The sequence below is a fragment of the Lagenorhynchus albirostris genome, chromosome 12 (assembly GCF_949774975.1).
Source record: "Lagenorhynchus albirostris chromosome 12, mLagAlb1.1, whole genome shotgun sequence".
Taxonomy (NCBI): Eukaryota; Metazoa; Chordata; class Mammalia; order Artiodactyla; family Delphinidae; genus Lagenorhynchus; species Lagenorhynchus albirostris.
The window spans coordinates 30,973,765-30,989,635 of record NC_083106.1 but is presented as its reverse complement, the minus strand read 5'-3'; the positions used below and the strand labels follow the sequence as shown (position 1 = coordinate 30,989,635).

The following is a 15,871-nucleotide window of genomic DNA, read 5'->3' as shown; positions in this document are numbered from 1 at the left end:
CAATGCCAAATGACTTAATCACAATTTTTAGTTGTTTTTGAGTCTCTTTTCATACTATCAGGTGCACTTAGATTTAAGGCCATAGTATGGAATTCCCTTTGGATTTTTCTTAGTTAAAAATCACACATTTTGTTTTAATGTGTTTTTTTTTAAACTAAAAATTCAGTGAAATCTGCTGTGAGATGGAATTGTAATTTCTTCCGAGATTCTAGGTGCTGTTAGTCAACTGTATCATCTGTTGTGTGTCTGAGCACTATCTATAGCAACTGACTTGTTTTTTTTGTTTTTTGTTTTTTTTTTTTTTGCGGTACACGGGCCTCTCACTGTTGTGGCCTCTCCCGTTGCGGAGCACAGGCTCCGGACGCGCAGGCTCAGCAGCCATGGCTCACAGGCCCAGCTGCTCCGCGGCATGTGGGATCTTCCCGGACCGGGGCACGAACCCGCGTCACCTGCATTGGCAGGCGGACTCTCAACCACTGCGGCACCAGGGAAGCCCTTCAGTTTTGTTTTGAATGCATTTTTCAACTTCATGCTGTTCTGTTGTCTGTTTCCATATATTGAAAAATAAATAAGTATGCTTATAATTGTTTAAAAATTGGAATGATATCTACAAAGGTAGACTAAATGTTCATTTGTAACCTTTCAGTAATTTATATGTCTTTGAATAGTGAAAAATATAGAAAATAATAAGCAGAAAGTGAAATTAGTTTTAAGGAAGAATTCTGGGAATTGATTAATGTCAGAATACCAAAATGGCTCCCGATTGACCCTTATTCTGTTAGAGATTTTGAAAAATTTGAAAACCCTAGAAGAAATGACACAGTCAACCTAATAGTAAGTCTGTGCAAAGTGGAATGGAGACTTGAAGTAAGTATCTTCATTGACATTTCCTGAAAATGTTGTCTCAGAACATTTCTCAGGATTTTATGTGAGGTAACGATTCTGTGATCAAATGCGTGCTAGCAGTGATGGGTTAAATAAAGTTAATCTGGGTCTTTATTTCAGGACTTCTTAGGATCTCTGAAATGTGAATGTTTAGTGTGAATCTTAAGAGCTTACAGCAACAAAGGTTTAGTTTTTGCCTCTGGACATGGCTCATCTGTGGCTCTGGTCTTTGTTGTCTTTACTCAGGGTTTCGGCCAAGCAGCTTCCGTTTAGGACTTTGCTGGTCTTTGGCAGAAGGAAAAGAGTTGGTGATTCACAAACTGAAAGCTTCTGCTAAGTGACACACGTCATTCCTGTTCACATCTTATTGGCCAAAGCAGGTCATGTGGTCCCTTCTGAGTTCAGCAGAGCAGGAGGTGTAACCCGTGTGCAGAAAAGGACCCACCAGAAGGGCAGTGAATATTTTGAACAGTTATACATTCTACTTCAGCATCGTTTTCCAGATGTAGTTGATCAGCGTGGCCTTTTCTCATCCATCGTGTTGTAGCACTGGTGTTCGGCAGCACATGGTTTAGGAAATGCTGATCGTGATAACTCAGGCTTTAAATGTTACTTTTGCTTCAAGCATATAGATTCTGTGGACATTTTTCCTTATTTCTAGCACTTGTATCCACAGGCAAAATTCTGATTTAAGTGTAATTTAAGAAACAGTTTTAGAGCTTGCATTAAAAGATGCAATGATGAAGTATTCAGGGTAATTAGAATTGCATGGGTTTGCCTTAACTGTATTCAAATATAAATGTTCTCTCTGTCTCAACCATTACCATTAGTGATGGCAACATTTTTTTCTCAAGTCATTTTTAGACATTTTGAGATCTCTCTAGATTTCATTTTTCTAGTCAAGGACAGAATGGAGCATAATGATCTTGTACGAAACTGGCAAGCCCCGTAGTGGGTTGATAATGGATAAAGGCAAAAGGGAACGTATGATCAAGAAAATGTAAACTTTATTCCAAAATGGTGTTGCTGTAAAATTAGCTTGTTTAATAGGTAACAGCTAATTTCCAACGGTGAATAGTCACAAAGAAGCAAACCAGCTAAAATTATTTGAATGGCAATGAGATTTTCTCTACCACTGCAAAGAGTGCCCAAGCTCACTGGCCAGTCACCTCTTGTTAACTATAATTAACTGCAAAATAAAAGAAGGTAAAGCTGTATTTTTCTTGCGAGCCCCATTTAGATTTGAGGGGAAGGTAAGGTTGCAATCCAAAATTCTAACTAGTTTACATTGGAATTATATTTCCATTCCTAAGTATGAGCTGATTTATTTTGACCATTCAGTCGAATCTTATTCTCCCAAGGAGAGGTACCTTAAAAATAGAATATACTAAATTGCTCAATTCTTCTAATTGATTATTCCTGTAAATTAAAGAAAAAAAATGTTACTGGTCTCTTTGCCAGGGCAAAACTTCACATTAACTGCAGTTAAGACCTAACAAATCTAGCTCATATTGCCTGAGGGATTAGCCACCCTTGACTAGAGGAACTCCAGCTTGGTTCCTGCAGTAAGTGTTCTTTCTCTATAACCTACCTGATAGCAACATTTTTAATTGTTAGTAAACATTGTGACACCATTTTGGAGACCCATCTTTAAGGCTTTCTAAGTACAACTGTGTCTTTACACTGCCCTCAAGCTGATGGCCAGAGTGTGAAAGTACTTTTCTTCCTTCCTTGGCTACGGCCTTCCCCACAGCTGACTTTGACTACAACAATTTGTTACATAACATTATTTAGACCAGAACATTTCTTTCAGAGTGATTTCACATTTGTCTTCAGCACTACTGTGGGATCTTTTTTTTTCTTTTCTAATTAATTGATTTATTTATTTTTGACCGAGTTGGGTCTTTGTTGCTGCGTGCGGGCCCTCTCTAGTTGCGGCGAGCAGGGAGCTACTCTTCATTGTGGTGTGCGGGCTTCTCATTGCAGTGGCCTCTCCCATTGCGGAGCACAGGCTCCAGGCATGCGGGCCTCAGTAGATGTGGCACCTGGGCTCAGTAGTTGTGGCACATGGGCTCAGCAGTTGTGGCTCACGGGCTCAGCAGTTGTGGCACGCAGGCTCCAGAGTGCAGGCTCAGTAGTTGTGGCACACGGGCCTAGTTGCTCCGTGGCGTGAGGGATCTTCCCGGACCAGGGCTCGAACCCATGTCCCCTGCATTGGCAGGCGGATTCCCAACCACTGCGCCACCAGGGAAGCCCACTACTGTTCAATCTTAATCAGCCATTACCTGGGAGAATGTTCTGTGACTTCCTCTAGTGGCCCTGCACCTTTAGCAGTGTCCTCTTCCTATTCGTACCCATTCTGTTTTTCATGACTTGGTCCCTTTGGGTTCCATCTTGCTCCTCACCCTCCCTGGCCTATCCTGATAATCAGAGAACGGTAAACAGAGGACTTAGTGCTCTTGAACTTCCAGTGCAAATATTTCTAGAACTTAATTCAAAGGAATCAAGTGGGGGCAGTAATCACCTGGGAATTAGCTGAATGGATAGGGAAATCATGTCAAACATACCTCCCAACAGATTGTAACTTTCTATCACGTGTATCCCTACTGGCATGTGCCTAAATTGTACAAAGTAGGGATGAGGTAGACGTGCAGGGGATGGTGTCAGGTTTGGCTGGTCTAGCTTTCCTGGGTGAGGAATGTACTGGGTAGAGCAGAAGAGCAAATGGAGTATGCCAGTGTATATGATCTTTGGCATACTATCATCCTAAGGTTCCTTGCTTCTTGTTAACTCTTCTATTTTTATTTTTATTTATTTTTTCCCTACTAAACCCGCTGCTTATTTTATTAGTCTGGAAGTGCTTCTGAAATTTTGAAGAGATTCTTAATTTTTAAAATATCTAAAAATTACTGGCTGGTGTGTTATGTTTTTTTTTACTATACTTTTTGGGAAACAGTATGTAATTGAATACTCATATATTATGCTATGAGTCCGGTAGAGAAACTATGAAATCCTTTTAATTTTGTATTTCAAGAGTACACCGAAGGGTGATTTCACAATTGAATGTTAGATTGTTTGAAATGTGGTCAAAAGAAAGATTCCTATTGAATATTATATATAAAATTATTTTACATAGCAATCTGTGTCACGTTGAAAAAGAAAATCTATGAATACATTTCTTGCTCTACCTGGAGAGAAATATTCATTTTGAAATTGGTTTAAGGGCTACACGTGATTCCCAGGATACATGTTTAATGACTGTTCTATATCCAGTTATTGTGGGTTTTTTCCCCCTAACTCTCCTTTTATCTAATATGATATCCAGGGAATGTTTCCAACCAAGTAAGTGAAAAGGCTTGTATTGGTGAGCACCTTGCTTGCTTGCCCCATTTCCTACCCTATAGCACACTCAGCGTGAACCTTGGTGTCATTATTTCTTTCCCATTCCTTAGCTTAGTTCTTGTTGGGTTGCCTTTCTGTTAGGAAGGAGCTTTGTCCTAAGTGGTGTGCAGGGAATATGCCCAGGCAATTGAAAGAGGATGAGTTAGGGGAAGTAAGGTGTCCTCTGAGAATGAAGGGAGGGAGGAAGGAAGAATGTTGATGGGAGGGGAGTCAAGGAAATTGATTAATTCATAAGAAAGTGGGAAAAGAAGAAAGTACTAGATGCATAGGAGCCGAATGAGCTACAAAAACGCTCTAGGTGTTTCTTGCTTAACATTAAGTGCTGTACTTAGTGATGTCTATGGATGCATTTAAAATATTTTGTCGGGCTTCCCTGGTGGCACAGTGGTTGAGAGTCCCCCTGCCGATGCAGGGGACATGGGTTCGTGCCCCGGTCCAGGAAGATCCCACATGCCGCGGAGCGGCTGGGCCCGTGAGCCATGACCGCTGAGCCTGTGCGTCCGGAGCCAGTGCTCCGCCACGGGAGAGGCCACGGCAGTGAGAGGCCCGCGTACCACAAAAAAAAAAAAAAAAAAATATTTTGTCAATGTACAGTCCCTGCTACACTGTCTAGGTACTCAGTTCTCATTTAGGTTGAATCTGAGGCTATAGTTTGGTCTGAAATTCTATCTGTGGATAATCCAACCAGTTTACAGGAATGGTTCCATGCTTCTGACCTCTAGGCTATAAAAGCAGAACGGATTCAACCACAATATATGTTGCGGTATATAGGCCAATGTTATAGGCCGAGTTAAAATTGTTCGTTAGGATTTTTCTATGAACTGATTTCTGAATGTGCTTCTGCAGAACGCTTCACTGTCCTCTTCCGTTGTTGAGATCCTGAGAGTTTTTTGCATCAGTGGCTGCTGGCATTACTTAATGTGGAGAGAACTGTTGATTAGAAGGGAAAGCTGTTGCAAGGAAGGAGGGAAACAGATTAAGTTATGTGTGTAGCTCGTATTTGGGGAGAGATTTGGGGAGGTGGGGGATATTTCATGTTTTATCTTTAGTTGATAGAAATAAATGGTTAAGTGGGTGAATTCAGGAGAACATGTCCTTATTTGCTCCAAAAAGCAAAATATTAAGAAAACAGAGGTGGTGGGAGGAGCAGGCTGTAGTTTGTTTACACCTGAGTGACCACAGGCTGCGCCGAGCCAGGAACTCAGCTGGAGTTTGATCAAGGGGAGCTGAGGGTCTAGCTGAGATTGGGCTATCAAGGAAGCATCCTTGGATGCCTGAGTTATGAGGTTCTTTGTTTCACTGGAATGAGAAAAGCCACACACAAATATCGTAAACAGTTATATGTCCAAACAGCATCTGATTTCTTACGCTATACTTGGAGAAAGCTTGAGGAGGAATTGCGGTTTGCTAAGTAGACAAAGAATGAGCTTATATGGGAACAGTCTGTGTTGTAAATAAAGGTATTGAGACATCCCTGTGCTTGTTGCACTGAGTCTGCGGCCTTGAGAACTTCCTGGTTGCCATCAACCTGTTCTTTCCCAGTTAACGTGTCGTTAGTCAGTATAAATGAGCTACACGTTTGTGGACCAAATTCATGTTTCTTCCTCTGTTCTATTTGAGGCCAGCACCTCATGGAAGGGAACTCCAGGCCCAGGAAACAATACAGCATATTCTCTTGGTGCTTTTTGTGAAGTGGCTTCTGCTACCAGGAGTTGTCTTATCACCTGCCCTCTGTGACAGCTTTCCTTGTCACTTGATAACCCCAAGAAGCCTCCGGCTCTTCTCAGTGTTAGGACAGGGAGAAGGGGGTGTCAACAATAGGTTAAAAATTTAGCTCTAGCAGCTTTGTTTCTACTTGTTATTTGCTGAAAGGTGCAATATTGTAAATGTTTGATATAGCGCTAGGGTAAAAAGTTTCTACTTTTTCTTTCTCTGAAGCCTCCAGATTAAACAAAACGGTAGTGCTAAAAGCAAGTATATAAATAGAGGGATTAAGAGGATGACCTCTTTCAAAAGCCTTATGAGGCTTTTGAAAAGCCTCATAAAATGAGATGCATAGATGCTCCAGCGTAAGGTAAAATGAAGAACTGAGAAATACTGGATGCTCAAACAAAGAGTTGGTTTAAAAAACGCAGGTAATCTCTGCCAGTATTTTAGTTGATTATTTGCATATTTGCAGTATAAGAAGACTTCTTTTTATAGGCTGGATTATTTGGGTAATTTTTACTATGTGGAAGTAGCATCTATGAATTCTTTCTCATCTCCCTTTATGAAATTCATTTACTATGGACATATAATTATCACTTTATTAATACTAATGCACATATTAAATGCAAGTATTTTAGATGCTCGAGATTCTCAAAGTAATTTTCACATTGGTTTTAGAAATATAGTATATATGATTATATCTTAAGAATGATTAATATTCTTAGAATTTTAGTATTTTAAATAGTGAAAGAGCTTGAATATTATCATTCTGTTCTTTTCAATTTATCTGTGTTCTCCACTTATCCTGAATCTGAATCCAAGCTCTACTTCTTACTAGCTGTGTGTCCTTCGGTAAGTGACCTGATTTCTCTGTGACTGTTTCCTTGTCTGGGGATAATAATGGTACTAATCTTACAGGGTTATTGCAATTATTAAACAAGTTAATAAGTTCTTAGAGCAGTGCTTGAACATAGTAAATACTATGTAAGTATTTTCTATTATTGTTAAACTGATGGTAGGAAGCATCATTTTTTTCAGATTGGTACAAAACAATGAGCAAAGTACAACTGTTTTTTCTGTTTTCCATCACTTGTTACTTTTTCATCTCTGAAGTTACTGACAGGCACGAGGGAGGGTGTCGGGGCCCCAGGCAGGTAGGAAATGGGCATTGCTGGACAGAGGGTCGAGGCAGAGCCCAGGCCCACAGGCTGGCCGAGAGCTGCAGGAGGAGATGGGAAGGCTTCAAGGCAGTTCTCACTCGGGGGTGCTGGGCATTGGCTCTCAAACCACCATGCTGTTCTAGAGAACATTAGCTGTGTGGTGAAGACTCCTAGTCTCTTTCCATCCCTGTCAAGAACAGGCTTGGGTGGAATTGAGCCTGAATGGGAAGTGTCTCCATTTTCCCCACTGAGAGGGGCTGAGGGAGGACTGCAGCCAACAAGGAGGTCATCAGGTGTCTGTATCAGGAGAAAGATGGCAATAAAAGAGTACAAGTAAGAGTGAAAAATGTAGTTTTGCTGAGAGATGGAGTCATTAAGAATCGTAAAGTAAGATTTGCTTCAGGGAAGCCCCTTGTCAATATATAATCTTTTTATAACTTTGAATCACCAGTATGTAACTTTTCACTAGGATGACTATTCATCATTAAAAATAATTTTAGGGGCTTCCCTGGTGGCGCAGTGGTTGAGAATCCGCCTGCCGATGCAGGGGACACGGGTTCGTGCCCTGGACCAGGAAGATCCCACATGCCGCGGAGCAGCTGGGCCCGTGAGCCATGCCCGCTGGGCCTGAGCGTCTGGAGCCTGTACTCCTCAACGGGAGAGGCCACAGCAGTGAGAGGCCCGTGTACCACAAAAAAAAAAATAAATAAATAATAATAATAATTTTAGTCTTTTAACCAATATCGTATCACTAAAGATATGTACCTGTTTTCCACTTATGAAAATGAGTGTAAAAGATTACCATATTCCTCTTTAATCAGCTGATGCCCCAAATGACAGGCCAATTTGCTTTGGCTCTTAGTTTGCATCCTGAATTTTGGTTTCATGCCATTATCACAGGAAACATACTTTTCTTTCATAGCTGTTGGGTGACAGGAATAAACTATTGGAAAACAACAGAGCTCCAGGAATATCAAGCTTAACCTCAGAAGGACACAATTTTTTCGATTGATATGCAGGCTGTTTATTTTTTCATCATGGAAGTTGCGATTATTATAATAAGATAACAAGTGGGCTTCCCTGGTGGCGCAGTGGTTGAGAGTCCGCCTGCCAATGCAGGGGTCACGGGTTCGTGCCCCGGTCCGGGAAGATCCCACATGCCGCGGAGCAGCTGGGCCCGTGAGCCATGGCCGCTGAGCCTGCGCGTCCGGAGCCTGTGCTCCGCAACGGGAGAGGCCACAGCAGTGAGAGGCCCGCGTACCGCAAAAAAAAAAGATAAGTAACAATATGAAATTATCTTCTATTACAAAAAAAGTTAACCTTCTTAACAGCTCTCATTCCATTGTTTTTCTGATCTCAATAACTTTGTTGTAGAAACTAAAGATGAATAATAAGTATTTTATCTTTCAGAACCTTAACTGAATGATTTTCACACACTAATGTGATTTTTCATATTTTGTGGCTCTGTTTCCTTCCTATATTGAAAATAGAGTTGGATGCATAGTAATATAAGATTGAGCCCTCTTTGGTGCCTATTAAATTATACACATCATTTAACTAAATATAAATGATATGGTGAGTGCTTCCCGAGTAAATAATTTCCATTACCAGATGCAGCCATGAGACGATTCTAAAACTACACATCACACTCTCAATGGCATTTTTCCTGTATTGGCTCTTTGCGTGCCAAGTTACAATCAAGAGTGAAGTTCCTCAGGGTTTCATGGTCCATTGTATCAGAAGTTACCAAGTGGCTTTGAACAGCACTGATAATTCTCCCTAAACAATACTTGAAACTAGGCCAAAGGGAAGTAAAACTTCAGTCATTTCTGAGGATTAATTAGGATAGTCTTGAAAAGTTTTTGTGTTTGATGTTTCTTGCCACTAATTTATTGTTTCAAAGTGTGCTGTTCTGTCTTTAACTTCCTATTTTCTCCTTCAATGTTATGATGCATAATTGATATGTCAGTTATATTGGGTACAATTATCAATATGAAGCCTTAAAAAATATACCCTGTTTCTGTTAGGTCCAAGGCAAACGTAATTTTCAAACATAGTACTAGACAATCACAAGGCATATTCAGAATTCCAGAAATGCAACACCCTTAGCGTGGTTTTGTTGAAGATACCCTACATATTGTTGGAAATAATCCCAACTCTCTCAGCCTTTACAGGTCAAATTTTCCTGGCTTTAACCATTTTTCTGTGGTTTTTCTTTGAGCTCTCCTAACATATTATACCTCCATCTTTCTTTAAATGACAAGGTACCTTGGAAAGGGTCTGGGCTGTGAAAAAGGGAAGCAAAGAGAAATTTGTGGTCCAAAACTTGAAAACCAGCCTTGTAAGCTTTAAAATATAACCTTGCCAGGGTGATGTCTCTGGGACTAGTTTGGCAACCCAGTGGATCCATTCAGAAAATAGGAGGCTGCCTAGTCTTACTCTAAAGACATGCAATTTTGATGTACTTGTTTATTTTCTTTGAATGATAGTCATTTCTTTATTATGAAGGAAGAACACCACCTGCTGCAGCTGGATGGTGAGACTAATTCACATAGATTTTACTAGAACAGAGATGTATTGCCATGGGACACAAGAGCCTGAAAAAATCCTGCAAAATATGCTGTCAAACAAAAAATTCCCCAGAGAACAAAGATCATGCTAATATTATATATCAGACAAAGCAGATTCTTATAGAATCTTAAAGATCTTCTAGATCTTTATTATTGAAGATGTTTTCTGATCAGGGCATGTAACTTCAGTGCCTTCTAAGGCCTCATGCCTCTTTGAACCACAGCTCTCTCTATAAATTATGAGTTAAAGAATTAATTCCATTTCACTCTTTGGTAAAAAATAACTCCTTAAGATTCATGTCGGAAGTCATCTATGGAGAATTCTTGCAAAATAGTTGGTGCTTACTTTTTGCTAAAATTAAATTAATTAGCCTAACAGATTAGAGTAGCTCTTATGTTTCCCTTATTTCTTATTTTTTAAACAATGACATCTTACAGAACTGAAATGGAGATTATAGTGGCTAGACAGTGCTGGCAATGGTATCTTGAAAACTGAAGGTCCTCATTTTTCTGCTGACTTATCACTGATCTTCTGTCTGGTCAAAGGGAATGACACCCTTACTCCACCCCACCCCCACTCAATAAACACACACGAATGAAAAAGCATTTGAAAGAGAAATAAGAATGGTCAGTTTCCATTTACTTGGAACCTTTTCCCCCTGAAATCTTACCTATTATTTTCACTAATGGTAATTATATATATCAATATATTACAGCATTTACCATATTTCACTGTTTTAAGCGCTTCTATAAATTTACTTGTTTAGTGCATATAACACTTACCAGGTAGGTAGTATTGTTAATCTCATTTTACAAATGAGGAAACTGAGGTCACATGGCTGAAAAGCGGCTGAGCCAGGACTTGAACTCATGCACTGACTGGCCCTCAGTATTAGGCTCTGCTGTCTCTCAAGGCATTCAACTCACCAAATCAAAAGAAATCCATTCAGTTTCATTCTTGTTGAACTCTGAATGAACAGCATTTGATATTGTCAACTATCCTCTTCTTGAAACTTTATCCTCCTTGGCATTTGTGACAATTATTTATCAAGCACTGCTCCATGTCAAGCACTGTTCTAGGCACTGGGGATATTTCAGAGAATAACAGATGAAAATCCTTGTGTGGAGCTCACATTCTAATGGAGAGAGACAGCTAATGACAGACAATGAAAATAAACATAAATTACAGAGTATGTTAGAAGATGGTAAGTGCTATTAAAAATATAAATAAGTGTGTATAAAGGGAGAAGGATAGAGAGGATTTGGGAGTACCTCCTGGGTGGGGGGAGTACAAATTAAATGGCATGGTTAAGTGAGGCCCTATTAAGAAAGTAATATTTGAGCAAGGAATTAAAGGAGATGGGGATGGGCAATGAGGAGGATATCTGGGGGAAGAGCATTCCAGGAAGAGGGAACAGGCAGCACAGGGGCTGTGAGGTGGATATGCCTGGCATGTTCACGGAAGAGCAAGGAGGTCGGGGAGGCTGGAGGGGGTCAAAGGGGAGAGTGGTGGGCATGAGGCCCAGGAAGTAGGGGGAGAGCAGAACAGGAGCCTGCAGGCCGGTCTGGTAATTTGACTCCTCCTTTGAGAGAAATGGAGACCTTTTGGAGAATTTTGACCAGAGGATGACCTGATCTGGATGTATGTTTTTATAAAATCACTCTGGCTTTAGAAGAGGCAACGGTGGGAAAACAGGAGGTGGTGGGATAATCCAGGTGAAAGACAAAAGCAGAGGTGGCTCAGACAAAGGTAGCAGGAGAATGGTGAGAGTTGGGTGTGTTTTGAAGGTAGAGCCAACAGGATTTGATTGGAGGTAGCGTTGAGGGAAAGAGGAGAATCAAGGATGACCCCAAGGCTTCCAGTCTGATCAACTCGAACTGAGGTGGGAAAGAAAGTCTGTGAGTGAAGGGGTTAGGAAAGATGGGGAGCTCAGTTCGGACACAGAACAAAAACATGTATCAACAAAACATGTTAAATATAATATTAAAAGTTAAGACCAACCTAAATGTTCAACAATAAAGAACTGAATGAATAAATTATATCTCCATACAATGGAGTACTATGGAGATGTAAAAATATTTTGCACATCAATATATTATTTATTGATAGGACATATTAACTGGAAAAAAAGCACTGGTGTCAGTTAGTACTCATGGTATAACTCATGTTGTGCGTAGGAAAAATAAAATACATAGTAAAATTTTAGTAGTAGTAATTTGAGGTGATTTAATATTTTTGTTTTTATATCTCTGTTTAAAAATTTTGTGTAACTTGTGAGTAAAAAGGGAGAGTATATTCTAATTGCATTTGAGTAAGATTTTTATAAATATAATTTGATAATAATACATATGCATAAAAAGGATACTTGAAGGATATGCATCACAGGGTTAATGTATTTTATATAAATAACAGGGTCATGAGTGATTTTTCTTTTCTTTTTTTCTAGATTCTTTATATTTTCTAAGTTTTAACAAATAACAGGTATTTCCAGGGCAATGTAAAAATATATATAAATTTAAAGAAAAAGTTTGTGCACGGTCAGCTGGTAAACTTGCCCTGTAAAGTACTGTATCTTCATCTTATGGACTGTGTTTTTGGACTGTGAGATGGGTATAAGACCATGTATAGTAAGGGGAGGGGAAGACATTCTTTCCCATATTTGGGGGAACTACCAAGTTACCAAGGGCATCCATCCCACTGTAATTTTTCAACAACCAGCCCTATTCCTGCTGTGAAAGTACACTGAGAATCAGGAGGGGCAGGTAGAGAAGAACTTGGAAGATCCATTGACCGCTCTACTCTAATTCAAATAACCTTTGTCTTTCAGATGATTTTTTACATAAGTTTAAAAATTGCATCCATTTATTAAAACATTTTACACACTGTAAAGTGTTAAGATCCATATCACTTTAAAAAATTCACCCATTGCTGCATTGTTGTTGGAGATGATTACTCTTCCCATGGTATATCAAATTTCAACCTGATATACTTTATTATTTCTGAAGCTTAAAGTATATGAAGATTTGAATGCTTCCACGTTCAAACTCAACGCTCTTTAATGATTTTTTTAAAAAAAATACAACTCATTCTAGGCAGAGGGACTTTAAAAACAACTTTACAACAATTTTGTGGTATCCATTTTAAGATGCCAGTAGGCAGTCAAAATGTAATATCAGGTTCTAAGAAAGTGGTATAGATGTGAACTGGTTGCTTAGGTGAAATGATTGATTGATGTGATTTTGTTTTGTTATTTCAAGGGAGTGAAAAACATAGACCCCAAATTCTATGAAAAATTTATCAGTCACAGATTTGGAGAAGAAATGGTACATCGCATAGATCTTTGCTCCATGCTGAAGAAAAAGCAAAGTAATGGTTATTATCATTGTGAGTCTTCAATTGTGATTGGTGAGTGCCATTTAAAAATTACTCATTATCTTTGATTTTGATTTCTTTAGCATAATTTTGTTTTGGCAAACGTTTATGTTGTATGTTTTTCTCAACGACGTATTTTCCTAAGTATTACGTTTTGACAGTAATACATTAAACATTTTGTGGAACATATTTAGTATTCATGTTTATTAATCAAGATTTTAGTACCTATGGTTTTTATACTTTTGTGCTTTAAACACAATCATCATGAAGTCTTCAAATGTTGATTCATAATTCATTTCAGTTTAATTTTATTTCGTGAATATGAAGAAAGCATTTTCTCCAGTGAAGGCCTACGTGACCACAGCATTCCATACCAGGCATTTTTGTGTTCACTGCTTCTAATTAGGAAGAGAATGTGCCAGGTCAGAAAGTTTCTCTCTGGGAAGGGAAAGCATAGGTGGCCTGCAAAGATTGAAAACTTGTCCTTTAATTTCCCTAAGAAAAATGTGTTTTAAGGGGACACAAAGATTCATACATAAATGCTCTGTCATCATATCAGGGAGATGGCATGTGATGAGACAGGTTCATACACAATTATGTTTCCGAGTGCAAAGTGTGTACACCAAATGAAGAATCTGAAAAACCAGAACAGGGGTATTTCTCATTGTTTGCAATGTGAATGTCTTTTAAAGGAGCCTGATCTGTTGTGATTAAAATATACAATTTCAAACTGGGTAGTCTTCTTACAAAATTGTGAACTTCAAGACAACCTGATTTGTATACTTTTGAAGTAACATGAAAATACTCAGAGAAGATAAATACCAATATCTAAATATTTCAAGGTCTTCAACCAAGGTAATTTCTCTCCACGTCAGCTTGAAGAAAACCTATGGAAATATACATCCTGAAAGAATCTTTATACTGAAGTTTAAAGTATTTTAAAAATGTTCAAGAGACACAGTTTTGTTTTTAAATTCTCACTAGAGATCTTCAGAGAAATCATTATTTTACCTTCCAAAGATCTTAGCAGCTATCTTAAACAGAAGATAATATGTCATTTGAATTTTATGTTCTGGAACATTTCAAGTGTGCTTTAAGGAAGATTTTTGTGTTTTCAGAATCTGTAAGAGAGCTGCCTTCCATCAAAGTTTTGATGAAGACCAAACATTGCTGTTTAGGTTCATTGTAAAAGGCAAATTTAAATGCTTCTTGCATAATATAGATTTTGGCTGGCTTTCCATATCTTCTCTGTAATTACTTTAAACCAACCTTGAAGGAGAACTCAGTGCTTCATTGCCTTTCCCACTCCCATTTTCTAAAAAAAGAGCAGTATGTAGATTTTACTGAAGGTATTGTGGGGCTGCATTATATAGCTCACAGCATGGATCTCCTATATTGCCATTACACAGCTCTGTTCAGGTCATCCCAGATTACTGTGTTCCATTCACTGAGTTTTCTTTTATTGCTCTTTATCAGCTTGGTTTCTAAAATTCCCCTTATTATGACAATTTCTCTAGATTTTTCTCTCAGGCTTCTTTCTGTCTCACGCTTTTCTACTTCAGAGCAATTTAGTTTCTTTCAAACTTCACCCATCTTATATCCCCATATCAATCATATAACATTATTTAAAAAATGGTTTTTGCCTGTTACACATACTCTATATTCTCCTGCCTTTATGAACATTAAAGCAATATCTGCATCTAAAATGATAATTATTATTTAATAATTAGCCAATTTTAATACACACTAGAGTCTTGTATTTGCTATGGATAATGACTGATTTTCTTGATCTTACCTGAGTTTTGCAACAGAGAATACTGGGCAGGACTCTATCTTTGTGAATTTCATTTCTTGTTCAGATTTTTTTTTTGTATTATCTTTTTTTAAAAAAAATTTTATTGGAGCATAGTTGATTTTCAATGTTGTGCTAGTTTCAGTTGTACAGCAAAGTGAATCAGTTATACATTACATATATCCACTCTTTTTTAGATTCTTTTCCCATATAGGCCATTACAGAGTACTGAGTAGAGTTCCCTGTGCTATAAAGCAGGTTCTTATTAGTTATCTATTTTATATATAGTAATGTGTATATGTCAATCCCAATCTCCCAATTTATCCCTCCCCTCCCTTACCCCCTGGTAACCATAAGTTTGTTTTCTATATCTGTAACTCTATTTCTGTTTGTAGATAAGTTCATTTGTACCCTTCTTTTAGATTCCACATATAAATGATATCATATGATATTTGTCTTTCTCTGTCTGACTTACCTCACTAAGTATGACAAACTCTAGGTCTATCCATGTAGCTGCAAGTGACATTATTTTGTCCTTTTTTATGGCTGAGTAATATTCCATTGTATATATGTACCACATCTTCTTTATCCATTCCTCTGTTGATAGACATTTAGGTTGCTTCCATGTCCTGGCTATTGTAAATAGTGCTGCAGTGAACATTGGGGTGCATGTATCCTTTCGAATTATGGTTTTCTCCAGATATATGTGTAGGAGTGGGATTGCTGGATCATATGGTAGCTCTATTTTTAGTTTTTTGAGGAACCTCCATACTGTTCTCCAAAGTGGCTGTACCAGTTTACATTCCCACCAACAGTGCATGAGCACTCCCTTTCTTCACACCCTCTCCAGAATTTACTGTTTGTAGATTTTTTGATGATGGCCATTCTGACCGGCGTGAGGTGATACCTCATTATAGTTTTGATTTGCATTTCTCTAATAATTAGTGATGTTGAGCATCTTTCCACGTGCTTTTTAGCTATC

At 38.6% G+C, this 15,871-nt stretch overlaps 1 protein-coding gene across 4 annotated transcripts in view; it reads left to right on the top strand.

Moving 5' to 3' along the window:
• Window positions 1-15,871, top strand: part of AKAP7 (A-kinase anchoring protein 7) — a 139,275-nt gene that overhangs the window by 66,978 nt on the left and 56,426 nt on the right. For all 4 annotated transcript variants that reach the window (XM_060167871.1, XM_060167872.1, XM_060167873.1 and 1 more), the window contains exon 7: window positions 12,983-13,130. In XM_060167871.1, coding sequence (XP_060023854.1) covers window positions 12,983-13,130 — 148 coding nt within the window. The remainder of the gene's footprint in view (window positions 1-12,982; window positions 13,131-15,871) is intronic.